This window comes from Aquarana catesbeiana, linkage group LG02 (genome assembly GCF_042186555.1).
Source record: "Aquarana catesbeiana isolate 2022-GZ linkage group LG02, ASM4218655v1, whole genome shotgun sequence".
Lineage (NCBI taxonomy): Eukaryota > Metazoa > Chordata > Amphibia > Anura > Ranidae > Aquarana > Aquarana catesbeiana.
The window spans coordinates 134405431-134433328 of record NC_133325.1 but is presented as its reverse complement, the minus strand read 5'-3'; the positions used below and the strand labels follow the sequence as shown (position 1 = coordinate 134433328).

General features: G+C 39.7%; 1 protein-coding gene across 1 annotated transcript; it reads left to right on the top strand.

The window, feature by feature from the left end:
* On the top strand, positions 1–27843 carry LOC141127225 (thread biopolymer filament subunit alpha-like). Its single transcript, XM_073613489.1, has 10 exons — positions 1–654; positions 3718–3929; positions 6217–6277; positions 6488–6583; positions 7303–7479; positions 9160–9288; positions 9622–9735; positions 11164–11270; positions 25439–25773; positions 27189–27843. The coding sequence occupies exons 1-10, from the start codon at positions 10–12 to the stop codon at positions 27209–27211; spliced, it is 1899 nt and encodes a 632-aa protein (XP_073469590.1). The 5' UTR covers positions 1–9; the 3' UTR covers positions 27212–27843.
* The last annotated feature ends 55 nt before the right edge of the window (positions 27844–27898 follow it).

The following is a 27898-nucleotide window of genomic DNA, read 5'->3' as shown; positions in this document are numbered from 1 at the left end:
GCTCTCAAGATGACAGTGGAAAAGCAAGTGAAAGTCAGCAGCTCGGCTGTGCGCTATGGGGCTTCTTATGGTGGCAACCGAGTCTTCAGTGCAGGAAGGAGCTTTAGGTCAGGAGGTGGAGGTGGCTTTGGAGGTGGCTTTGGAGGTGGCTATGGAGGTGGCTTAGGCGGTGGATTTGGAGGTGGCTATGGAGGTGGCATTGGCATCTCCAGAGCGGCTGGGTTAGGTCTTGGAGGTGGCTTGGGTGGTGGGATCAGAGCAGGCTATTCTGGAGGGTTGAGATTTGGTTTTGGAGGTGGGGCAGGCTTTGCTAACTTAGGGGCAGCCGCCGGAGGAGGAATTGGTGGGGCAGGAGGAAGGTTTGGAGGAGCCGCTGGGTTGCTCAGGAGCCGCATAGGTGGGAGAGGTTTCAAGATTGGTAACTATGGTGGCAGCTCTGCATTCCTACTTGGTGCTGGAAGACCAGGATTTGGAGGTCCCGGAGGGATTGGAGGAATTGGGGGGATTGGGGGTCTAGGAGGTGTCCCAGGCATTTCTGAAATGCCATCCATTGACCCATCCCTGCCCTCTGTGGACACTGTCCAAGTCACCCGCCAGAGGGAGAAGGAAGAACTCCAGGGCTTGAACAACAAGTTTGCCCAGTTCATTGACAAGGTACTTTATTGACTTTTATCTCACTTATAATGCTGGATTTAAAAAAAATACCATTCATTTATGTTTGATTAGGGTGTGACTGCAAGTTTAAAAAGCTCTATTTAATTTCATGTATCACATGGGATGATTTACTAAAACTGGAGTGTGCAAAATCTGGTACTTAATTAAACAATCTGAAGTTAGAAGCTGATTGGCTACCATGCACAGCTGCACCAGATTCTGAGTGTTCCATTTTTAGTAAATCCCCCCAAAGAGTGCTGACCTGCAATGATTTATAGCGAGCAATTACAGATCAGATAAACTGTTGTCTGATTGGTTGGTATGGTTTACTATTTACAGGGGTGCTCTGAACCATGTTCAATAAGTCTATGGGTTTATTCATTAATGATTAGCTATCAAAAGTCTTATAGTATGAAATTGATAGATCTGACCTGTGAATTCGTGTTATGACATACAGTGGATTATTGCTCCTTAAACCATTGCCATTTACTTAATGTTGTATGAGTTTTTGTGTAATTCATTTCAGTACTGCTTGTCCATGTAAAAGTCTACACATTGATTGGGCTATACTTGCATGTTTCATATAACTATTTTATATGAGATATGTTTTATGGGATACTTATAGGAAATGGATCTCATGAACATAATATAAAGGAAGGCTTTATTTATAAGCTTTTTATAGGAAGTAGTGATACTACACGACATGAACTTGAAAAGGAAATAAATGAACTTAGGAAATATTGTTTCTTTGTACGCAACCAGTCAAGTCATATCTAAAGTGATGTATTTTACAACAGTCAGGTAAACTTTTGTTTCCTATTAAAACCCAGATGGGGTTGAAAAAAGCTAAAATTTTCTCATAGTAAGGCTGGGTGTATGAAGTGACCACAGTTTGGCTGAGCTGGTGAAAACGTACATCTTTTAAACGTTATCATAGCTTTTCAGTCTATACCAGCCATTGTCCACCAAGGTTTCATTAAACCCTAAGGTTCCTCCAGGAGTTACTATTTGTTCCCTGAGCTATGGCTGAGTGATCTTCCATTTGATGGTGCCTGGATAGTTTATTTATTTTATTTTATGCAGGTACTTACTGTATATAGCGTTGTCAATTTACGCAGCACTTTACATATTTATTATATATTCACATCAGTCTCTGCCCTCAAGGAGCTTGTAATTTAAGGCTCCTTCCCCACTTGGCAGTACCAGTTGCAGGACACCAATGGTCTTTTTATTTGTCTGTAGGGGTGGCATTCTGACCTCCACTGTGAGGAAGGCAGTTTTCCCATTAACCCTCCCCCCCCCCAAACGAAATATCATTTATAGGAACCCTATGGGGTAAAAAGATTGAGAAAGCCTAATCTATACAGTAGTGCAGAATACTATGCTTCAATTGGATATTTCTGAACAAACTGTTTTTTCCAGTTCAACAAAATACGACAACTCTCTCCAATTTGGCATGACTGATTTGACAGTCTAGATATGAAGCAAAATCTAACTTTGTGACCAGGATCAAAGAGAGAAGAGACCAGGGCAACAGTATTGTTCTTATACAGGCATTAGGAAATAAAAAAAATGCACTCACAATAGTGGGGTCACACAATGGCTGAAACCAAATTCATGGCCACAAGTTCTGTGTGTGTGTGTGTGTGAAAGATCTGTCTCAGGAAATCCCACACAACCTACTTGATCAGTCCCACCCACCAACCTAAATCACAGCTGACAGTTGTAAAGAATTGCCCCCCTATTTCTTATAATTTCTTATAATATATATATGTGTGTGTGTGTGTGTGTGTGTGTATGTACGAAATATCTTAAATAATTAATTCTATTACAAATACAGCTATACTACAATTTACTATATATGAATAGAAACACAATGAAGAGGGACTGATTTACAAAGAGTGGAGCAAAAACACAAGAACAAAAGTGTTGCGGTAGGGTAGTTGTAGCAGAGTATGTATCTATATCAATCAAGTTTCAACACATGCAGCAAGTAATGTCATAGTTGCTTCCTTTTCCTGTGTTATTTTACATTGTCTGTAATAGTCTGCTTGTCATTTTGTATAGTGCACATAGTTTATTTTATTTCTTTGCAAGAAAGGTCAATTAACATTCCAAAAGAGTTACACATGCTGTAGCCAATACCAAACCAACATCTAAATATTTACTATGCTTATTAATGGTATGGTAGAAAGATGTCAGTAGCTGCTAAAAGTTATTCTGATAGCATCTGCATCAATGTAATATTGGACTGATTTCATAAAATTTTGCTGTAGTGTAGAGTATGATTGTTAAACATTGTTAATCCTGATTTCTGTTGTTGGTTCTAAAGTCTCAAGGTTTTTTACCTTTATGCAGTAAGCATGAAGGTAAAAAACCTTCTCTGTGCAGCAGCCCCCCTAATACTTAACTGAGCCCCATCTCGCTCCAGTGATGTGCACAAGAGCCCCAGCTCTCCAGGGACTCTCCGTCGTCATTGGCCATTGGCTCCCCCTGCTGTCAATCACAGCCAGTGAGCCAATGAGGAGAGATAAGAAGAGGGGCGAGCCTGCTTGGGTGCCCCCATTGCAAGCTGCTTGCTCTGGAGGCACTTGGCAGGAGGGAGGGGCCAAGAGTGCTGGCGAGGGATCCAAGAAGAGGAGGGTCCGGGCTGCTCTAGGCAAAACCACTGCATGGAGCAGGTAAGTATAACATGTTTGTTATTTTTATAATTGAAAAAAGCCTTTAATATCACTTTAATATAATAATAAACAACATTAGCAGTCCCTGTTAGATGTCTATGGGGGCGCACATTACACTACCAGAAAAATAAGCTTTTAATTCATATGCCCAATGAAGTAGAAATGTCCGTACCCAAATTCAGCAGCTTATAATGTCTTAAGAGCATTGGAATACATGTTCCTCTCTTACCGTAAAATGTGTATCATCTTCTATCATGCAAACTTGCCAGCATTTCCAGATCAACCTGGGGACTAGAATCATTATACATATAGCACAGTTTACTGGTGATCAGTGTGTGTTATTCATTAGAATAATGTGAATCTTCACCCTTGTTCTTTTCAGGTCCGCAGTTTGGAACACCAGAACGCCATACTCAAAGCTCAGATCAACATCTACAACCGAAGTGACCCAAGTGCACCAGCCAATCCCGCTGTGGTGGCCACCACTGCTGTAGCTGGCTACAAAGCCCAGATTGAAACCCTATCTCAAACTAAAGCAGCACTTGTGGCAGAAATCGATCACTACAAGCAAGTGATTGGTGACATCCAAGCCAAGTGAGTTTCTTGTGGGTCTGTTGTATCAACTATAATCACAAATATAAATTATGTAAGCACTTGCCTTTGTTACTGAGGTGTTCATATAATCTGAAACTTTAGTACCTTTCTTGATAAACTCTCTTGTTTGGCTTTAATTTTTTTCAGCTTCTCAAATAGTTGTACTATGACATCTGCAAAGACGATTTCTCCCTAAACATCGCTTAGTACAATTGTGTGACACCTGGAATGAGTCCCATATAGAATTACCATGTGTTACATGTAAATAAAAACTTCCTTTACCTCCCTTGTGAGCCAAATCTTCCTTCATTTGTGTCTCACATGCTCTCCTTCCCAGACACTGCAGCTCACATCGGCAGCAGAGGCAGTGCTGCCACCCCGGAAAGCAGTGGGCAGGACTAGGTGTGGCCAATTGATGATTGACAAGCTACAGGATTTTGAATCAGCAGTACAAGCAGGAGGAGCCTACATGAGGGTGACAACTTTGCTTTGAATTCAGAAGCAGTGCAGTGGCATTGTCATCCCATCACAGAACTAAGGGAAAACTGTATTGCAGATGCATCTTCCTATACCTGCTGCAGCACATATTTTTTTTTAATGGGAGATCATTTCTACTTTAATTTATTGTGTCAGTTGCCTAATTGACTTTTTTTGTTGTCAGGGGATGAATTGACTGTGAATACAGATAGCTGGTCCACTTTTAAAAGTCTTATAGGATTCCTGGGCTTCTATGTGCAGCTTATTCCACTGTGTTCTGGAAATTTTATAGATGGGCAACTCCTCTCCTCTACATCTTTCCAAAATAACTGTTCTTTAACACAATTGAAAGTTTTTGTACACATGATTACGTAGGTATCACATTAATATTACAATTGTACTTTTATGGTAGCAAGGGGCGTAATATAGGCAGGCTAATTCTAATCAGGACTCAAAGGAATGCAAACATGTAATGAAAACATTATTAGTGCTGTGTGCACAATGAGTGCAGAGTGCAATACATAGGGAAAGCATACAAAATAGAATACAATTTTATACAGAATATACAAATCTCCTCTCTTTTGATCAATATTTTGATCACTAACCATACTTGCTTTCACCTTTAACCTGGAACCTCTGCACGCTTAGGTGGAGGTAGTCCCGGCAAAAAGAGGCAAACTCCATTGTGGAGAATATAATAACTGAAAGCAGCTTTTTCAATACAAATTTCTTTTCATTGTGAAAAACAAATGATTGATAAAAAAAATATATATTTGGCTGTACACTCCAGTGGCCAGAATAGCCTTGTTACTTAATTGTGGATATGCTGACTTAACAGCATAGATAAACAATTCTACATTAAATGGAAGACGTATAAAAGACAATATGACCACAACATGGCTGAACTACTTTTCAAATCACATTAAATATATATATTTATATATTTATATCCCTTAGACCCCTTTCACACTGGGTCGTTTTGCAGGCGCTATTGCGCTAAAAATAGCACCTGCAAACCGACCTAAAACAGCCGCTGCTGTGTCTCCAGTGTGAAAGCCTCGGGGCTTTCACACTGGAGCGGTGCGCTAGCAGGACACTGAAAAAAGTCCTAGCTGCATCTTTGGAGTGGTGAAGGAGCAGTGTATACACCGCTCCTATACTGCTCCTGCCCATTGAAATCAATGGGGGCACCGCGGCTATACCGCCAGCAAAGCGCCTCTGCAGCGGTGTTTTTTTACCCTTTCTCGGCCACTAGCAGGGGGTAAAACCGCCCCGCTATTGGCCGAATACCGCCGCTAAAACAATGGTAAAACGCTGATAAAAATAGCGGCGCTTTACTGCCGATGCACCTCCCGCCCCAGTGTGAAAGGGGCCTTACAATTTAAGCATGTGAACAAATAGTACCCCAGACTGTGATTCCAAGAGGAAAACAAATCAAACACAAAGATTCTTTAGTTTCAATTTCATTGAAATCTAATTTTAATAATGCCTTATATTTGAAAAAAAAATGATTGAAAACCATTCATTACAGAGTAAGAAGTGGCACATTTTAAGAGAATTTTTAAATTTGCTGCATTTGATCTTGTTGATTGTTTAACTTTGTGCCAGTTTACATTACTGCCTTGACATTTTAGTGAAGTGCAAGATATTACAGCAGTTTATTTATGACAACTGTACTCTATTTAGAATCTAAGGAAGTGTGAGTAGTTGTGAAACCAGTCAACGTGTTGATAATAAGACTTATTTTGTAATAACCAAAGCTCCTTACTCATCAGTAACCACTAATGTGATCTACCATGTTTGTTTTTAGGTATGATGAGGACAGCGCAGTCACAAAGGGCTTGGAGGTCGAATGGACTACACTTAAAGAGGTCAGTGTTAAAGGAAAGGGGTATGAGTCCTGCAAAAGGTTATGGGTAAATCTTGAAGGTGTTCATGCTGTAGTCAGCAGAATTTTTGGCACTTAACCAAGTGTCATGTACAGGATGCATCCCAGCTCCTTCCAGGGGGGCTCTTAATATTTGCAGCAGTTACATTTTTGTCAGCATAATGTTAATAACTTTTCCAATTCGTTCTTTCAGGATATTGATCACCTGTACCTGACCATCTTTGACCTTCAGACCAAACTCACTGGAATAGAGGACCAAATTACTCTTTCCAAACAAATCTATGATGCTGTAAGTACAAGTTATTCAACACAATGGGAAATAGGAAATAAAACTGATCCCCAGACAAAGTAGCCAATTAGTAGATAAAATAATCCAGTGTCTGAATTTATACCACAAAGGAAAACCTAAGTCATTGGGCGTGTAGTCATCTTTTAATAATTATCTGCAGTATGTAGGCTCAGATCTTTAGAGATTGTGTCTGATTGCCTGAAGAGTGACTTTGTTTGTTAACTTGGCACTCAGAACTCTTCAGTGCAGCATCTCAGAGATGCCAGAATCAGAAAAGTGTGGCCCATGCATATCTAACCACAGAACTGTCATGCAGAACAAAGCTTATATTTCCAAAGGAAAGATGTCAAATATAGGTATAAAGATTCAAATGATAATTTAATGAAAACATATGTTGAAGACTTAAGTTCCATTTTAAAATATTATTTTCCTATTATTTTATAACAATAATTAGCACATGAAGGGTACTTTTAGAAGTGCTGATCATCACCCTCTAGGGAACCCCAACTGTTGTACGATCATTGAGAGCCATACTCAAATCAGGAGCATCCTTAGCACAAAATGGAATGTACATAACCCTCTTAATTCTGCTTTCTTCTGTCCCCTATTTATTAAGGTGATTACTCACTTGTCATAATTACCAGCATTTGACCTTATTTCATTGCCTTTAGAGGACTGCAACTTGAGTTAAATGATATATCTTGTTCTTCTGTATACAGAAAGTAAGAGAAGTTCAGACAGTCGTTACAAGTGGCAGCAGAGCAGCTGTTTCCATTTCATTCGACAACTATGCTCAAGCTGTGGACTTGACATCAGCCATCTCAGATATGAAATCTCAGTATGAAGTACTCGTCCAGAAGACCAAACAAGAGGCATTTGCAGCAGCTGAGAGCAAGGTGACCTTAGCAGATGCCTGTAAAATAATTTTTAACAACTGCTGTCAATTTCTAGTTCTAATCCAATTTCTGATTGTATTAGTACACACCTCTCGAATCCCCTTGTAATCGACGGTGGGACGGTTTTTCATTTGCTTTTTTATGAACTGTTTATCAACACGGGACTAGAGACCCAAAGCACTTACCCACAGAAACCAGAGTCCTTGACTCATTTAAAAGATGATACTTGATTGATTTCTGAAGGCGAGTGCAGTTATATCTTAATGATACAAAACATTTTGACTGCTAAAGAGACCTTTTTGTATCTATTCTGCTCAATCTTAAAGTGGATGTAAATCCTTACATATACCCAGTGAAGTGACTGGTCTCAGGTGATACACAGAGATGAAAATAATCCTCCAACATATGTTGTACCTGTCTATCTGCAGTCCTCTTTTCTCTACATCTGTTCAAAGTGCTGAATTTAAAAGCTTTCTGAGAGTTCCAAAAACAGGGAGCGGAGAGCTGAAATTACACTCTGCAGAGATCAGTGAGGAGAACTCTGACAGCTGATTGGAGGGGAGAGACACCCCCCCTCCACACAGCACACAGGAACAGAGCTGAGGCTGTCAATCAGCTGGAGCTCCTTCCCTTGTCACCATTTTTCTCTTGGTGTCAGCAAAGCTTGTCAGAAGTGGTTCATGCAGATAGCAGAGGAACAAAACAGCAGAGAGAAATGTCACTTAGTGCTCTGGATTAAGTCCTGGTTCACACCTATGCATTTTTTAGTGCGTTTTAAGTTTTTCAGAAACACACCATAGTCCATTTAACATGGTTTCCTAAGGGTCATGTTCACATCTGTGCATTTTATGGAAAGGGCCAGGGGACCAGGGTTTTTGGTTCCATAGACTTCAATAAATCAAAAACGTGTATTGAAAAATGCACCAGGAATATGCATCAACTGCAACCTGCATAGGTGTGAACCAGGCCTCAGACAAGTACACACTATAGAGGGATATGCTTTGCTCATATATCATGTCTGAGGATTACAACCACTTTAAAGACCCTTTAACACCAATAGGGGTGCATTTAATGCATGCACGTACATGTTAATTAAGGTATATTGTGTTAACACAGTTTAGTAATGCCTAATGCACCAGAACAGACAACAAAATTGCTAATTTAGCACACCCTACTGTAATGCATGGTAGGGTGTTAATGCAGTGCAGTGGTGTAAATGAGACATCTAGTGTAATAAAAGCCAATACTAATATGTTGGATACATCTGGGAATTAATAGATTCCTTGTCAGGTTTATTTTTGCATTCTGTGACCTATTGGAAATTTTTTCTTTCCTTCGCTGTCCAAGAGACACAACCACAAGTGGGATAATATCTCTCCAAAGTGATGGGAAATCCCCTCTTAGTCAATTGTCACAGGAACAGGTGTCCTCATTGATTTATATTTTGGATTTGCCTTCTCTTTATGTGTTGGAGACAATGTTCTCTGGGATAAAAAGAGCAGGTGATTCTTCCCAGCAGGGCACAAACAGCAATCAAAACCTGACAGGGGCTTTAACACTTCCTCTTTCCTTAAACATTTATTGTCTTTAAAAGTTACTGTGTGCAGTATTTTTAGTTTTGTTGCATTACCATGTTAAGCAGAATCCTTCACTTCTAACCTTGTTTTGTCATTTGCACAGATCTATCTGGCTTCTGGCTCCCTGACACAACCAACTGTACAAGCCCTGACATCATACAAGGAGGAGTACAGGACGTTGAAGCTGCAGGTTGACGCAGTTCAACGTGAAATAGAAAGGGTTAAGAGCCTGGTAAGTATTCATTTATGTGACAAATATTTGAGAATATCAAAATAGATGTTTTATAAAAATAGTTTTTATGTTTTATAACATATGTATTTGACAGACCTAGACAGCCTTTCTGCATACCCACAATATGTAGAGATGTTTTACATTCACTTTTTTGCAGTTTCTTTATGTGGGGCAGTTGCAGTGACTTTACTATTTTTATTCCTTATGTTTTTGAATGCAAAAAGGAAAAAGCTCATAAAAGTTGCCACTTTGTCATAATCCAGTTCAGCATGTTTTTTCCTAGTAGCAGGATGGCCGAGGGGGCTTTATAAAAGCTTCTTTTCTTTTTCACAGAACATTCAGCTGGAGACTCAGATCGCTGAGGCAGAGACCAGCACCAGCAGTGAGACTGACACATACCAAGAGCAGGTTTCATCCCTCAAGGCTCAGCTAGATGACATTAGAAAGGTAAAGAACACTGACACAGACGCCTTTCTTATCCCATCTTTCAAGTTCACTGTTCACATACTTTAGAGATATAATCGTTATATAGGTATTTTGGGAAAAGGAAATTCCTATTTGTACTTGACCAGTGACATATGTGGACTGGGGGGGGGCTAATAAAATCACTCATCTCTAGCCATTAAACCATATGCAATATAAGCAGAGATAAGTAAGTTAAATATATAAATCCACTTACCGACCCCTCTATAGCGGTTTTACTGCTGTGCGCAGGATCACGTATATATATATATTTACATAGCGCTAAAATAATAAAAGTATCCACAAAAATGTGACCATAAACTGATGTTTGTCAGAACAACAAAAATAAAGTTCATATTGTTCTGGGTGTAAAGCATTAAAAAATGCTCCACTTCAGCCTTCACCCAACGCTTGGAAACACCCTTAGTGCCAATCCTTCACTGATGGTAGAAATACACACTCACCAGAGGGATATGTTGTCTATTACTAAAACAGCAATAAGCGCTTTGTGTAAATGGCATCCAGCATCACCACTCTCACTCCACAGATGGCAGGACCAGACTGCTCTATTCTACTCCACCAGGGGATAGTACCAGAGTTCTCAGCATGGAGTCACCAACCAAAAATAATATATTGGCTCGTAGTGTAGTGTAGTATTTTAATATTCCCAAATATACATTAAAAACATCCAGTATAAAAACAAATAACGCTTTCAAACTTACATAAGGGGCCACCAAACCTGCAGAGAATGGTGGCATAACCTCTAGCCCTTCACAGTGTAGCTCTACGTACGTTTCACGCGAACGTGCGTCAGCAGGAACTCCATGAAAAAAGAAAGCTCTATTTGTGGGAAAAAAGGACATACATGTTATTTGGTTACAGCGTCGCATGACCGTCCAATTGTCAGTTAAAGTAACATAGTGCCATATCGCAAAAAATGGCGTGAAGGAGGGTAAATCTTCTGGAGCTGAAGTGCCCTCTCAATGTCCATGAATCGTAATGTATTATCATCTGCTGAGAAATTATATACTTTGGCTATTGTTCTTTGTATTAATAAATGTCATATATAGCCAATACATTTATTTTAAGCTGGAAAGACCTACCTTTTCCATTTGTTCTCGTGACCACTGTCACTGAGGATAGAAAGTGATGAAATATCCAATATTTTCAGCTGTTATCAGAACAGGAATCGAAGGGGGATCTTCTAATGGGAGCACCAGTTCTGGTGACAAATGTCTAATATGGAGGTCAAATTTCCCTTTGTGGAGAATTTCTCAATTTTTTTGTTGTTTCTACAGAACAGAGCGTGACCGAAAATCTCCCCAACATGACATATACAGCAAAGAGGGGAAACAAGCTACTGTACACAGCAGTCCCAGTTTATTCTCGTTTTTTTCTCTTATTTTCTGATAGCAAATTGCCCACTATGGCCAAGAATATCAGGATCTCCTGGCAGTGAAGATGGGATTAGATGTAGAAATTACAGCCTACAAGAAACTGATGGACAGTGAAGAATTGAGGTAAGTAGCTGCCAGTAAAAAAAAAAAAATGGAAACATGGGACAAATATGTACAGAGGTTTACTACGGTATCTCACAGCTACAGGGGCAGTGCAGCTATACTATATACAGCACATTACCATGCTACAATGCAGACCTTTTTATTTTATACACTTTAAGTATGTTCAATGCAGAGACTGACAGTGGCTAACATCCTTTTCTCTTCAGTGTGCTTTTTAAATAATAGCATTCCTTCTACAGCTTGGTCTGACACTCAGATCCTTGAAATATTTCTACTTTAAAAAATGTGGCAGAAAATGTGAGAGACGTCACGTGACATAAATATGGAACAATGGAGCTAAATCCAAAGGAAGCCTTTTACAGTATGATAATTGTCTCAGTGGCTTTAAAGCTGAACACCTGGCACAAAAACTTTATGTAAATATATTTCTCAATACTTACAAAATATATAAATCCATTTTGTGTGCACCAGTTGCCTTTGAAAACCCAGATACTGCCTTGCAAACCATGTGTGATATCATTGCTGGGCTGCACAAAGACTGTACAGAGGGCAGAGCATTGGGAGTGACCCACCCACTACAAGACCAGTCACCCTACACAAGGTGACAGAGCAGCAATGACTAGTCTTTATTACAGGAAGCTCCTGCATGGAGACAAAGGGGTTGATTTACTAAAGGCAAATAGACTGTGCACTTTGCAAAGTACAGTTGCACTCTGCAAGAGCAGTTGCTCCAGAGCTTAGTAAATGAGCAAAAGCTCTGCTGATGTCCATCATCCAATCATGTGCAAGCAAAAATTATGTTTTGTTTTTTTTTATTTTTTCTTGTACTTGATTCGGTAATTTTTGCAAAGTGAGGATTTTACCTCATTTACTAAGCTCTGGAGCAACTGCACTTGCGGAGTGCAACTGCACTTTGCAAAGTGCACAGTCTTTTTGCCTTTAGTAAATCAACCCCAAAGTTTCATGCAGGATTACTGCACAAATCTTAAATAAATACACAAAACACAGACCCTGAGAGGTCTATAAAGGTTTAAATCCAGTAGTGACCTGCAGTAGTATACTCGCCTCTCTGGTGGCCCATTTCACCTACCTTTTCTCTGTTCCAGTGCTGCAGCCTTGCATAGCCTCTTAAACATTTGACACTTCTGGGAGTGTTCTATGCCTTTATCCCCCCACTGCAATCTTTAGTTCCTTCCTCTAACCCCTGTGTCACTGCAATGACATGGTGGGTCGAAGGAAGGAACCAACACATGGCAAGAGGCTGGAATGGAGGAGAGGTAAGAGAAGGGCTGCCAGAGAGGTGAGTATATTCTGTTTTCCATTGAAGGGATTGCTAGAATTAAACATTTAGGCTGGGTTCACACCAAATGGGGCCTCGAGCTTGAGGAACCCACCCAGATAGCAAGATAACTTGCCACAAATTTGTGGCAGTGTTAAATAGAAAGTCTGTTAACTTGCTGCACTTTCTTGCAATTTTCCAATTTGTAGCAAATTTGCATGACAAGTCTCTAGCAAGAGCAAAGTTGCAGTAGCGAGTTTACAGCAAGAGCTCTGCAAGTCTACAGCATGAAAATTCAGCCACAGTGACCCCTGTGGTGGGATGACTATTGCACAACATAACTGAACCAGAACTTGCAGAATGTTTGCAGATAAAGTTGATCTGGAGTCATGCAATGCAGACTTGCTGCAATTGTGCAACAAACTTGTGAAGCCTGGCAAGTCTAGCAATAGCTTAGCAAGTCATTTTCAAACTTGCAGCACACTTGCTTGCTATCTGGGCTAGGAGAACCCAAAGGGCACCCCAGGGTGCTGCAGCACCCTGGTTGAAAAACATTGATTTAGGGTCCAGCCTTCCACTCCTGACTATATTCCTTAAACAGAGGTTTTCAACTTATGATGTATAGGGAGCATCAGCTATGGCCCCTGACTGTGCTAAAGGGTCATGCATAATTTTCAATTTATGTAGTTCTATAGAAGACTGCAGACATACTACAGAAGTTGGCCAAAGACTGCAAACATGCTACAGGTGTGAACTGAAGACATGTTGCCTTAGACAGTCAGAGATTGGGGACATCATTACAGACATGTCTGCCATTACAGTTCCTTTACCTATCAATGCCCCAACTCCAACTGCCAACTGCTGAGGTTTGCAAAGGACCACACAGAAAGTACCAAAGGGCTTGTAGGTTAGCCATCAGGGCTGTAAAAACATCAGTTGCAAATAAAATCATACCAACTGCACGCCCAAAGTACTGCTAAAAAGAATGTAGTGTTTGACTAACTAAAGAAATAGGGTCATTATGCTAGTTTTGTTTCTCATTCTTCTGCCCTGTATGGCATTGTTAGCTATTTATTGACTCCTTCGGCAGCACTGGTCGGTGTTAAAAGAAATGCAGTATTAAATGCAGGCCTGTAGCCTGCAGCACAGAATATGTCACCATCACCCCCGTTGTTCATTCAGAAACTCCTGCCTTTACTGACCCCACTATTCAGTCTCACTGTGGACAGCTGTTTCCATGAACCCGGCTGATTGATAGCCAGTTTTGCTGAGTAACGGAGTGTAGCCGACTGTAAATTAGAGAGCTGTGCTAAAACAGCCCAGGAACATACAGTAAGAATGGGATGTATTAATCAGACTCTGGACAGATCAGGCAAGGTGACCATTCGGTAAACTTAGGACAGGCGGCCCTGGGCGAGATTGAATGCAGCATGTTATACCTCACTGAGTAAACAACAGTAAAATACCTCTCTTTGTCGGAGCAGTTGCTGCAGCTCAACGAAATACCTTTTACAATCGGATATATGCTACATTCACAGCTATATTTATATAGTTTGTGTGTCATACCAAAGCAGTGCAGTCATATTACATCTTCTGTAAGTGTTAGATCTTGTATGGATGTCAGTGTATGGTAGAACATAACAGCAAAGTGGCCTACTTACTATGTATAAAAGCATATACAATATATAGACATAGACACTGAGAGCGAGAGAGAAAGAGATGGAGACCGGCGGTTTCACATAAATAGATCTACTCCATTCATTTATATTATTGCTGCTGAGTGGTCTTTTTTTTTTCTTGTTTTACATTTGAAATAATTTTTACACCAGGTATAGTTTATTTTTCATTTCGGTGCCTTTGTAATGTATGCATGTTAGATATATATATATATATATATATATATATATACACACTATATTGTCAAAAGTATTGGAACGCCTGCCTTTACACGCATCCCAGTCTTAGTTTGTAGGGTTCAATATTGAGTTGGCCCACCCTTTGCAGCTATAAAAGATTCAACTCTTCTAGGAAGGCTGTCCACAAGGTTTAGGAGTGTGTCTATGGGAATGTTTGACCATTCTTCCAGAAGCGCATTTTTGAGGTCAGACACTGATGTTGAACGAGAAGGCCTGGTTTGCGGTCTCCGTTCTAATTCATCCCAAAGATGTTCTATTGGGTTGAGGTCAGGACTCTGTGTAGGCCAGTCAAGTTCCTCCACCCCAAACTCACTAATCCATGTCTTTATGACCTTGCTTTGTGCACTGGTGGGTAGTCATGTTGGAACAGGAAGGAGCCATCCCCAAAATGTTCCCAGAAAGTTGGGAGCATGAAATTATCCAAAATGTCTTTGTATGCACAAAGTAAGGTCCATAAAGACAAGGATGGGAGAGTTTGGGGTGGAGGAACTTGACTGGCCTGCACCTCAACCTGACCTCAACCCGATAGAACCACCAGCAGCATATACCTACTACACACGCCCTTTCTCACTCTCATTTGTTGCCAGGCATGGGTGACAATTTGACTTCCTGCTCTCATATGACAACACTGGTGCTTTGTGATTGGTCCATAGCTGTCACATGAGATTGGAGAAGGAGTCCATAGCCCCATGTAAACTCCATCAAGTGGTTTTGGAATTTACACAGAGCTTTCTTTCCTATCTCAGCTACTGGGATATATATATAAATTATATATATATATATATATATATATATATATATATATATATATATATATATATATATATATATATATATATAAATATGTATCATTTGTTTTAACAAAACAAGAATTTTCCTTTAAAAGGGACTGCCTTTGTATTTGGATGAAAGAAAGACTGCCTCTGATTAAAGTGTATCTTAACCCAAAAGCTAACATTTGCTAAATTGCAGCTATCCAGCGCTTAGATGTGGTGTCAGCATTAGTTTTATTTTTTCAGGCTTTTTTTCCTTTTTATCATCTGGTGATTCTGCCAGTAACTCTTCCTGTCCTATGAGAAGTTCATCGTTAGGGTTTACATACACTTTAATTACTGGTCAGTGAGCGTTTACAGACTAACGACTATGTTACGTGCATTTGCTTAGTTTGCAGCTCTGAAAGTCTTTGCAAGCTTAGGGAGGCAGGTCTCTGGATGGATGTAAGATATGCTATGCAGAAATTGGCACCCTTATGTTATAACTATTAGGAAATTCAGTGGGAGTCTAAAACTCCATTAAAAAAATATTTAGAAGTTATTGAAAGTGTTATACAACATCATTTTTAATTATATTAAATTAAATTAAAAAGATAAACATGCATCTATCTATTCCAATAACCTGTGAGATTTTTTTTTTTGCTTTTATTTGGCACTTCCTAATAGTAGGGCATTCCCCTGCTTGAAAAAGTAATATTGAAAATATCCTGAACCAAGCATTTATTCAGAATCCTGACACTGGCTGGAAGTTTTCTGATATAATCCGTTTTAAATTATTTAGCAGAGCAATTTAGAGTCGAGAGGGACATGTCAGCCAAAAATAAGCAGAGATTGAGAGAATGTGAAAAAATATACTGGAGTGAAATAGCTGGATAATCAAAATGTGACTGATTACATTATGGCCTCCATAGTCTGTCATTGCCTGACAGCAATATTGCTCAGGAGGTCAAGTTGCACTTGGGGGGCGATGTTTTATACTGCAGCGACAGGCAGGTCTTGGCTGTATATCTGTCTTTTTTTACCTTTCTATGAAATCAGACTGGAAAGCATTAGAAGGATACTTACTGAACCGCCACATAGATAACAGTATGTACACACCTGTCATTTAGTTTTAAATGTAAGTGGGAAGGTAAGGAAGACTCTTTATGGGCTCTTCCAACAATAGGGACTTTGAAAGTGTCATGGTTCAAGTAAATTGGTCATGAGAAAAATACTAGTTCTCTGGCTGTCATTCTGATGCTGTGGCTTCAACATCATTTACCCAGAACAAGTATAGAGATAAGGAATTCTGACTATTCTGACACTCTCTTTTGTTACATGCTTGTTCTGGGTCTGTAACTGAAGTTTTAAAGCCAGTCATGGCAAGCAACTAGCATTTTTAGAAGAAGGTTAAAAATGGCAGCCCCATATTTCTGTTTTGACAAGAAACAGACTCATGTGCGCTAATGCATTGTGTGATCATGCCTTAAGATGTGCTGCTTAAAGCCCAACTCCTGGCACAATAATTCCAGCCAAAAGCAATGTTTGGCCATTTGTACTGTAAACATACATGAACATTAATGCAGTGTGTGCAATTCAAGGCATTCTGTGATTGGAGAAGGGGAGATTGTGATGTTCAACCACACCTCCTCCAATTCCTGAACACCTTGCATTCATTGGAAAGAATGAAGGATGTTTTTGGAATGAAGAAGTTGCAGAGTGACTGACCTGCTGTAATACAGCTGGAATGGTTTCAAAGCCCTGACTGTACTGTAAGGAGGGAATAAAAGTAGGAGTATTAAATAATGCAGCAGCAAGTGCACATTGCACACACTTTATTAATGTTCATTTATATTTACAATGCAAAGGGCCTAAAAATGTCAGCCAGAGTTCAGCTCTAACAGTCGTAATACTTAGCACTTACAAAAATGAGACATGACCCATGGCATGTACATTGTACTGCATTGCTGGTGCATTGGCCACTACTATAATAGTGCATTTGGGTGCCATTTAAAGTGAACAGCGCTGCATCCTAGTTCATGCACCATGAGTTGTGGTTACACAATATAAAATATGTGTTTTGTCACACGTTACCATAACACAAAAATATGAATGGGCTCTTTAGCTTAATCTAGTTTAGTGTGTTTCTGTTGCCCATGTATTACCATGGCTGAACTGTGAAATTAAAGTGTAGCCATTTTTTTTATATTTTCTGATAGGATGAGGAAGGGATGGCACCTCTGTTAGGTTGTTATTGCCGCCTGATTCTTCAGAGTGGAGGCTTTTCTTCCTGGCCTGGTGACCATTGCAACTGAATATTAAGTGATAAGAAACAATTACAGTGAGACTGCAGGGCAGCAATAAAAACCTGACTGAGGTTCTAACCTTTTCTTGCGCTATTAAAATGTTTTCAATGCTCCACAGAGAGATCTTCTATTTTATTGACCACCCTCACTGGGGCATACAGTAAAGGGGGTGTTTCTTTTGTGTGGGTTTCACATGCTGTTTACTTACTGTATATCGCTTGGTAATAATGCTACCAGAATTTTATCTCAGGCCAATAGAATATTCATACAGTAGCATCTCTGGATGAATTCTCCATAACTTAGAATAAGCACATATGTCAGTAAATAGTGCATAGAGATAGGCAATGAGTGCAGTACCCACCCACACAGCAACCAATCAGAACTGACTTCAGTGAAGTCAGATTAGTGAAAATCAATTCTTATTGGTTGACCACAATAATGAAGTAGTCTGAATCACACCTCTGATATAGACATCCAGGGGATGTTAAGCCACAGCCATCTCTAATCCGGTCACTTTATTTTTGAAAGATGTCAGATGCTGAAAGTTATTTTAACTTACCGTTGTCCAACCAGAACCAAAATTTAAGTTTTTGATGAAGTTGTTTTTACAAAAAAAAAAAAAAAAACTATATATACCATTGTGTGGTATTCTATGAAGCACAGGATGGGGTATAATGTAGTATTATATGATTAAAACTCTTAATTTAGTATAATACTGTGTGTGAATTAGTATGACTACTGCATTACACCTGGTATAACATTAATGTATCTATAGTGTTCATTCGAAAAATCTGACTGTAATAAAATGTCTGTAATGAGACCAGTTATTGAACCCCTCAACTATTAGGCAAATAGGCATAAAACCAGATTAGAATTTCTCTTTCATTGGCCAATACTACGGAATAAATGAGAAGCAGAATCTGGTTGCCAGTGGTGACAGATACAGAGTTAAGTCTAGTTCTTTAATAAATTCTCTGCAGCTATGTTTGATTATCGTATAAAAAGCTGCAGTGTGTTCCATTCCAGCGGGGCACGGCTGCAGAGGTTGTGTTTACTCTTGATATTCTGATGTCTTCCTCTAAACATCGCAGTGCATTCCGCATCCAACGAGACGTTGGCTCTAATGTGTTTCTTCATTGCGCACTTGTTAATGGCTTGCTAAAAATAGCTGTGCTGTATTCCAGTAAAATATTACTAGTGAAATAGAGCAGAGCGCAGACAAGTTTAATGCGCTGTCTTCTCTCCAGCTACACTACGCTTTGCTGACTTGTATCTGTTTGATGGTACAGTATTTTCCATTGCAGGGAAATAAATATGTCTAGTCTTTATTGAAGGTAGCGGTAGAAAAGAAAGGATGTCACCCATACTGCATAATCAGAACAGCTTGGCCTGGGAAGATATAACATAAAGATTGATCCAGTGTGATCTCTGTAAGGGCTGATCAAACTGTAGGAACTTGATTTGCTGAGACTTGTAGTTCTTTAGCAGCTGCTGCATTGCAGGTTGCTTGTGTCTGTTCAATGTCTCCATAATGAATGAACACCTTTTTTACCCCAAGAAGTAAAAAGATGCCTCTATATGCTCATTCTTTTTTACTACTAAAAAATATAGCTTGCTTTATCTTTACTCAAAACAACATTTACATTCCTAAATGCACAAAATATAGCTGGATATTAACATTTATAGGTCATAACACTAGACATAGTTGATCCATGGAATATCTGATTGCTTCCTGGGGGATTAGAAATTAATTTTTTCCCCCACGCTGCAGTAAATTGGATCATCCTTTTCTGTTTTTTTGTGCCTTCCTCTGGATCAACTGTAGGTATAGGATTGTGTTTTTGGAGGGTTTTTTTTGGTGGTTTATTAATTTAAACTCAGTTTTCATTCATTCTGGTTCTCTGCAAACACAACAGTCTTCAGATTTCCCTTGAGGCTGGGTTCACACTGATGCAAACTGGATGCAGGTTCCCCACAACCAGTTCACAATAGCAGGAGATTTTGACCAGCTCTCTATGGAACCGGTTCACATATCTCTGCTGCGGCTCTGGTACGAATTTGCACAGGAGCCCTCTGCGTTTTTTGGTCCATTTCAGATACGAATTCAGCCAAAAATTCGGGCCGAAATTGGACCTGAAATGGTGAATGTGATGCACTGGACATCTGCTGGGAGCTGCATCTGTATTAGGTGTGAACCCAGCCTCATCCACTGCTTCCCATTGAGGTTGCTGTGAGGTTTACTGGGCATGACCGTTACCTAAAAAAACTGTTACTGAGATAATATAGGCACAACCACTATGATTGCAAAAAAATATTTGCTGATGCAACAGCATTCATACTTTCTTTATCAAAGACTTATCTTCATGCTTGTGGTGGGTCAGTGTGAAATTTTTACTATAAGGCAGTGCAGAGTAAGCAGTAGATCAAGTCTATACCTGGTGACCCAGACTCTAAGCATTCTGTAAGTTCCAGTTCAATAAAACTCCTCATAACCAACATTAATGTTGGGGAAGCCATGCAACACTTTAGGAGTGACTACATGGGCCCCTCTAGAGAGGGTTCAGAGCCAGTGATATTACTGAGTAGTTTGTTTGAATGAAAGAATAAGGTAGAGCTACATGGGCAATTTTTTATTCTGCAGCTATAAAATAATGTGATGTTATCAAACCCTATATTTCAAATAGGCAACTGCAAATTGTTGCATATAGTCCTTTCTTTGCATGATTTAGTGTGATTTTAGGGGGAAAAAATATTTACTGAGACCATCCCCATTTTTTAAAGCAGTGGAAAATCACAGAGAATTGCTTACGATCATGCATAGTTATGATATTTTAATGATTGTCCCATCATGTCATCATATGTCTACCATTAATCTAGCCCAAAGGTCCCACCAAACTAGCAACTTTGTAACAGAGGTATGTAGACCTTACAGATCTCTCTGCTTGTTTTCTCTGTCCATTTGTAGTTAGCTATATAGTTGTTACTGTAGTCAACTACAGTGGTTATCTACGCAGTTAGAAATTGCCTTGGCTGTCAGCATCTACATTGATTTACATAGGTAGCATTGGAAAGTGGATCTTTGAAAGATAGCACTAAATGCTGCAAAAAGTAAAAAAAAACTATTAGATAAGCACCTGAATGACCGCAACATACAGGGATATACAATGTAATACTAAACACACGGTCATATTTTCCCATGGAAAATGTCCGATCGGAGCGTGTTGTCGGAAATTCCGACCGTGTGTGGGCTCCATCGGACATTTTCCATCGCACAAAGTTTGAGAGCAGGATATAAAATTTTCCGACAACAAAATCCGTTGCCGGAAATTCCGATCGTGTGTACACAAATCCGACAGACAAAGTGCCACGCATGCTCAGAATAAATAAAGAGATGAAAGCTATTGGCCACTGCCCCGTTTATAGTCCCGACGTACGTGTTTTACGTCACCGCGTTCAGAATGATCGGATTTTCCGACAATTTTGTGTGACCGTGTGTATGCAAGACAAGTTTGAGCCAACATCTGTCGGAAAAAATCCTAGGATTTTGTTGTCAGAATGTCCGAACAAAGTCCGACCGTGTGTACGGGGCATAACAAATAATCACACACACAGGTTGGACTTGATGGACTTGTGTCTTTTTTCAACCTCACCTACTATGTAACTATGGAACTATGTAAAGTCAATTGCTCAGAAAATGAGCTACAAACCTCTTGGAATTTCTGGAACTCAGACCTATCATTGACTGCAATGTATTTTTTCACTAAGGCTGAGGACACATTTGCAATTCTGTGACTGGTGACAATTCACTAGCAAAAGGAGCACTAAAATATACAGTGAAAATACTCACCTGTTTGCAAAATCCACTCCATTGTTCGCAAAGAAACATCAGAATGTAAGTCACCAATGACAGAGCAGCACTTTGCCCATCCAGCCAGGGAGAAAGCAACCTGCTTAAATGGGTGAGTATTTCTCTGGCCTGTCCTAAATAATGATCCTGTCATTTGTGAGTTGTTGCCAGTAGTGGGCTTGCAAATGTGACATGGCCATAAAAAGAGCAAGTCTGTAGCTGCTACAAATCCCTGCTACAAAATCTCCAGCGAGTGGTCATCAGGAACAGGATCACAAATTTAGTATGGACACAAGGAGAGGGAGTCTGTAGCTGCTACAAATACTTGCTGTAATTCTTCATGACGACATGGGCTTAAGGGTGGCAAGCTAAGTAAAAGGTGATTTGGTAGACAGCTGGTCCCAGCAATCACTTACAGGAAAGATTTAGACCTCCCTCAAAACCGCAAGAGAAGAGTATATGGACAAGTGTAAGGCTTCTGCAAGAAGGGTTTGTATTTGGTTCTATATAGTCCGTCAGATTGGCCCCTGCAATTTTTCTCCTCCTTTGTTAATACAAAGACGTCTTATTGTCTGAATGGTTCATTACATTGAGTTTAGACACACTTGCTGAGTGAAAATCCATGACAGCACCCCTTACTGACTATTACACTAAAGTAAAAAAAGCTGGAGGCAGCACATCTACATGTAAATGGAGCCAAGGGTTATTAAGCACTGTGGTACAGGATCCCTCCATCTTCCCTGGCTTCCAAAGGTGACATATGTATCTAGCTTCAAATGTTGTTTATGAATTGCTGATAATTCACTGTCTCTTGACCTACATAGAGGTTATTTAAGTTATATTTAACAGCTTATGTGTATAGAGTCACCTCATCGATATGCTGACCCTCATGTGCATTGAAAGTGGTGCCAATGCAAATAGGAATTGTTGCCTCATTAACCCTTTCTCTGTTGAAAGACATTTCTCTGTTGACAATTCAGAAGCTTTCAGATCTTTACAGCAAAGATGGCTTTAAGTCTGGCTTATTTATAGCTTAGCAAAAGGGAAATGTCAGGAGAGGTTAAGAGTTCTTGAAATCCAGTAAATTGGCAGTGTAGGTCCTGGCACCCAGCATTAATTTTCCAACACTTTATATTGTGCTTTGTAAAAGAAAATAATATCCCTTGAAGAAGAAGTCAAACTTAATTAACTGTAATCCATGTGTCGGCAACTTTGCAAATATCATTATATTAACATTTTCTTATTGCCTGACATTAAGGTGACAAAAATGCTGAATGAGCCATCTTTTTCGGCTGCAGGCGTAAGACTTGAGCTAGCTGTTTGTAAACTTTAATGCTGCAATTCTTAGCGGTGCATATTTATCTTTTCTTTGTTCTTCCCCCATCGGTATGAAGGAGCACATGATTTCCTCAACAAGCCATTGTGGTGCTTGATGATTGGTTTGGTGTATTCACATCAGCAAGGGAAATGAGAATAGACAAGGTTTACTATATAGTACATGCTTTTGGCTGCTGAATGGAGCTGAGGGATAGGGGAACAAGGTTGCATATGTGCTGTTGTGGAAAGGAGTGTTAAAGCAAACCTGTTGCTTTTACTTGCATTGAAAGAGCACAGGTTTGCTTTAAAGTAGCTTTCCACTTTGATCAAAAACTGCAGCTGTTCATAGCAGCCAATCAGTTTCTAACTTCATGTTGTTCAGTTAGGCTTTGGCAAAAAAAGCTGAAAGCTGATTGGTTTCTATGCAGAGCTGCATTAAATTGTACACTCCCCACTTTTAGCAAATCAACCCTATAGTCTTGGTTGTAGGAATTCTGATGATGGCAGAGTTATGCCGCGTACACACGAGCGGACTTTACGGTAGACTTTGCCCGGCTAACTTTTCGACGGACTTTACGACGGACTTTCTGAATGAACGGACTTGCCTACACACAATCAACCAAAGTGCGTCGAATTCGTACATGATGACGTACGACCGGACTAAAACAAGGAAGTTCATAGCCAGTAGCCAATAGCTGCCCTAGCGTGGCTTTTTGTCTGTCGAACTAGCATACAGACGAGCAGACTTTTCGACCGGACTCGAGTCCGTCGGATAGATTTGAAACATGTTTGAAATCTAAGTCCGTCCAACTTTTGAGAAAACAAAGTCCGCTGGAGCCCACACACAATCGAATTGTCCGATGAAATCCCGTCCGCCGGGCAAAGTCTGCCGTAAAGTCCGCTCGTGTGTACGCGGCATTAGACGTCAAGGTTGCCAGCTTAATGTGGCGCTTTATTGATAGAATACATATATTTGTGCAGCAAATAGATCCAGCCCACATTTTGAGACAGCAGGCACTTTTAAAGGACCAATCCACCCAAAAAGTAACATTGTATATTCATAGTCCCTTGACTTCATCGATTACTTGAAAACTCCAAAAGGGAGACTCATTGCCATAGTTTCCAACTCTATTTCTGTTCACTTGGAAGTATTGGATGTTCCCACTCACCTTTGTGTTCTCCATCTCCATAATATATTATATATTTTAAAAATCTAATTAGAAGAGTGTGCCTCCCTATAAGGCCATAGCAGGTGCACAGACCTGGTAGGTCAAGCACAGGTAAGTCCCCAAGAGACTTAAACAATAATGCTCCATTATCTTCCAAAAACTGAAATTTTCACATTTGCTCTCACAGAAAATAGTAGAGCTATTATGCCTAAATAATTGCTTTTTTGGTTTGTATTGGATGTAACTGCTGTGTACATTTATATATTTTCAAATATTTCCTCTTATGATTTGACTGCTCCAAGTTTAAAGTTCACATTCCTTCAGCACTTCATAGGGGTGGCATGTGGCTCCCTTATCTAGGATAATGATACTCTGCACATGCTTTTCATGCACAAAAGGAGACAAGCCTTGTGTACACAACTTCATCTTCTGTGACGATGGGATCCAGAACGTCTAATTACCCTGATTTCTGCTGTTTTGATAAATGCGTTTATTTGGAAAATGACATCATTTGCTTCATTGCCCAGAACAAACACATTAATTTGCCTAAGCTCTATACTGTGTTATTTGTGTGACACAACGTGACAGTTGTGGGGGCTGATATGGGGTCTTTTAGGTAACAAGGCTTAATTTTTTTTCTAATACATTTAGAATATATATTTTATAAATAAACCATTTAGTACAACCATTTCAACCCTGGCTTCTTGAGAGGGCTCTAAAAGCATTCCCAGGCCCTGTATCCACAAGCTTTGGGCTTGTGGCAATGGAAGTTTGAGACCTTCTTGTGAGTTATGTTTGAGAGCTTCTGAGATCATTCAGAAATCATTCACTGATGTATTTGACCTGTAGTTTACCCCCTACTGTCCTGCATTTGACATGCAGTTTACCACCTACTGTTCTGCATTTGACCTGCAGTTTACCCCACTGTCCAGCATTTGTCCTACTGTTTACCCCATACTGTCCGGCATTTGACCTACAGTTTATCCCCTACTGTCCTGCATTTGACCTGTTTCAAGCAGGCTTTGCAATCCTATAGACTTGTATGAGAATGCAAACTCCTCTTGAAGCCAACAAAAGCACCTCAACACGAGTCCCAAAATATCCCCCCACCTTTGCTCTTCTGTGGCCTTTTATACTGGCTCTTATAACAGCCAATGCCAAATTATAAACATATACTGTAATCTCTCGAGGGAGTCTCAAATGTTCATTCACTGCTGTGAAAATCCCCCTTCTCACCAGGAACCAGTAATATAACATAGCATAGTGTCAGTTACCTCAGCCCTATACTTGCTTTTCCATTTCAGAAACCAAAGCATGCACAGCTACTGACAGCGATTTGAAAAGTCTTGTGAAAAAAAAAAAAAAAAATGAAATGCCTGCTTGTATGCAGGGGGTGATAATGGTTTAGTAGAAAAAGGCTTGTGGGTAATTTCAAAAGAACTGTTAAAAAAATTACCTTTTGCATTTGTTCAGTGGATACACTATATGTAGGCTAAATGGAGTGTTCTTAAATGTGTCTGGTGTCTTCTTAAAGAGTTCAAGTTTAATGCTTAAGGTAATACATTTTAATTTTGTCTTATAGACTCAACTCTGGAAGCGGCATCACGGTACAGATGTCCAAATCTAGCTTTAGCGGAGGAGCAGGAGGAGCAGGAGGTGCTGGTGGCGGAGCTGGATTTGGCGGTGGCTTTGGTGGAGGACTAGGAGCTGGTTTTGGAAGTGGTCTTGGAGGAGGATTTGGAGGTGGTCTCGGAGGAGGACTTGGTCTCGGAGGAGGAATTGGAGCTGGTATCGGAGCAGGACTTGGAGGTGGCTTTGGAAGTAGTTACAGCAATTCACTAGGCCTTGGCCTGGGCAGCGGCGCAGGTTTTGGATATGGAGGAGGAGCGACGTTTGGAAGCCTGAACTCTAGCTCAAGTAAGTTTATTATCACATAAACATATAATCTAGGACTTAATGCAGTACAGGATTCACTAGCAGTCAATCAAATCTCAGTTTACTGTAATCAGCTCAGTAAAAGATGATTTGTTGCTATGCGTTTTTGTATTTTCTGCATAATTATTTGCTTGTCATATTTAAAAGTAAGCTATAATCTTTTTTTAAGAATTTCTAGATAATAATATACATAAATGTTATCAGATTAATGCTAATAATATTGACAAGTAATAAAGGTTAAAACACTTAATTTCTGGGTATAGTTTGTAATTAAATATGTACAAGGGGCAGCCACATTTGCTCATTAAATATGCAGGCTCTCTTTCCTGCTTAGTAGTACTACACAATGGGGTTTATTTACTAAAGGCAAATCCACTTTGCACTACAAGTGCATTGCAAGTGCACTTGAAAGTGCACTTGGAAGTGCAGTCGTTGTAGATCTGAGGGGGACATGCAAGGAATATTAAAAAAAAAAAAAAAAAAAACAGCATTTTTGCTTGTACATGAATGGATGATAAAATCAGCAGAGCTTCCCCTCATTTCAGATCTTCCCCTCAGATCTAAAGCAACTGCACTTGTAGTGCAAAGTGGATCTGTCCTTAGTAAATCAACCCCAGTGACTTCCAGGGTCCTGTCTCTCACTGTAAGGCTGGCCATACACAGACTGAATTTTTGCTTAAATCTTAGAGAAAGCTCGTCCATGGTGGCAACAGGGACAGACAGCACCGTAATCATACCTCCCAACTTTATGAGATGGGAAAGAGTGACACCTTTTAGTACAAAGTATGCAGGAAAAAGACACACACCCATGCTCCAAGTTTCATGGACCACGAGATCCAAAAAAATGATCGGCCATACCCCAAAGTGCTTATTATTTACACTTCTTTCCCTTTGAAAAGGATTTTCAAAATAGCAAACACAATAATTTAGAGGCTGGATTAATTATATGGTGTAAAAGACTCTGCCCAGTTAAATAGAACATATTTAAAGAGGTCTATATATCATGCCAAAAAAGAGGGACAGCTGAGGAGGAAGGAGGGACAGAAGGATTTGGTTTGAAATTGACTGTCCAAATGAAGGGCAGTTGGGAGCTATGTTGTAAGAGTGAATGAAGAGGGACTGTGCTGTCCATACTGCTTCCCAGACAGCAACTTTGTGTTGTGACCCAGAGAAAAAAAAAGATGAATCACTGCAATCCTGGTGTTGAGGGATCTGTAGATGGCTCTTGGATGTGAAGGTAATGCTGGGATCTACATGCTACTATAAATACATTTTCTGTTTTTATACATACATCTGTGATAACTGGAAGGTTACAGGCTGCAGAAGCATATCCATGGTTATAGTAATATATTTGTATAGTTAGTGCTTCATATTGAACTTTCATTTTTCTCCTCTAGTATCCTCATCCACTGCTTATTGAAGAACGAATATTGAAGACCATCACCTGAAATGAATTTCTTGGAAATCTCAACATGAAACCAACGCGGCATTCACAAGAAAACAGCCAGAGTGTTTTCCATGTAAAAAAAGTAATTAAAAAAAAATAGAAAAAAATGTTATCTGCACTCAGAGAGCTTCCTGAGAAGACCACAACACTTTAGTCTCTAATGTCGCTAACCACGGGAACTTTTTCATGTTTTTGTTTATAGTCGAAAGCGCTATCATATAACTCTTCTGTGTACTCTTGCGGTGATTGAAAGACTTTCCTCTAATGTTTTTTAAATTTCTTTTCATTTTTCACAAAATGTATAAGTTATAACCCCAGCGCTTGCCACTTAAGTCTCTAATTACTGAACTGCAGGAAGTTTAGCCTAATCTGGGATTTATCACTGAGCTCCGGACTATTGAACACACAAGGGCAAATCTCTCCTCTCTATATCAGGCAGAAGGTGTGCAGTAATAGGAACGCGGTACAACAGTGACACACAGCCAGGAATAGACACGTGTAATTTACAGGTAAAATCCATTGCGTGTTGTTAGAAAAGAAAGGAGCGTGTTTTAACCTCCTGCAGGGTCCTTGTATCAAGAGAGCATTTAGCAGATCCCTGATCTAAATATAGGTTTTTTTTTTCTGTTAAACAAAAAAATGTAAAGAAATCAAAATAAA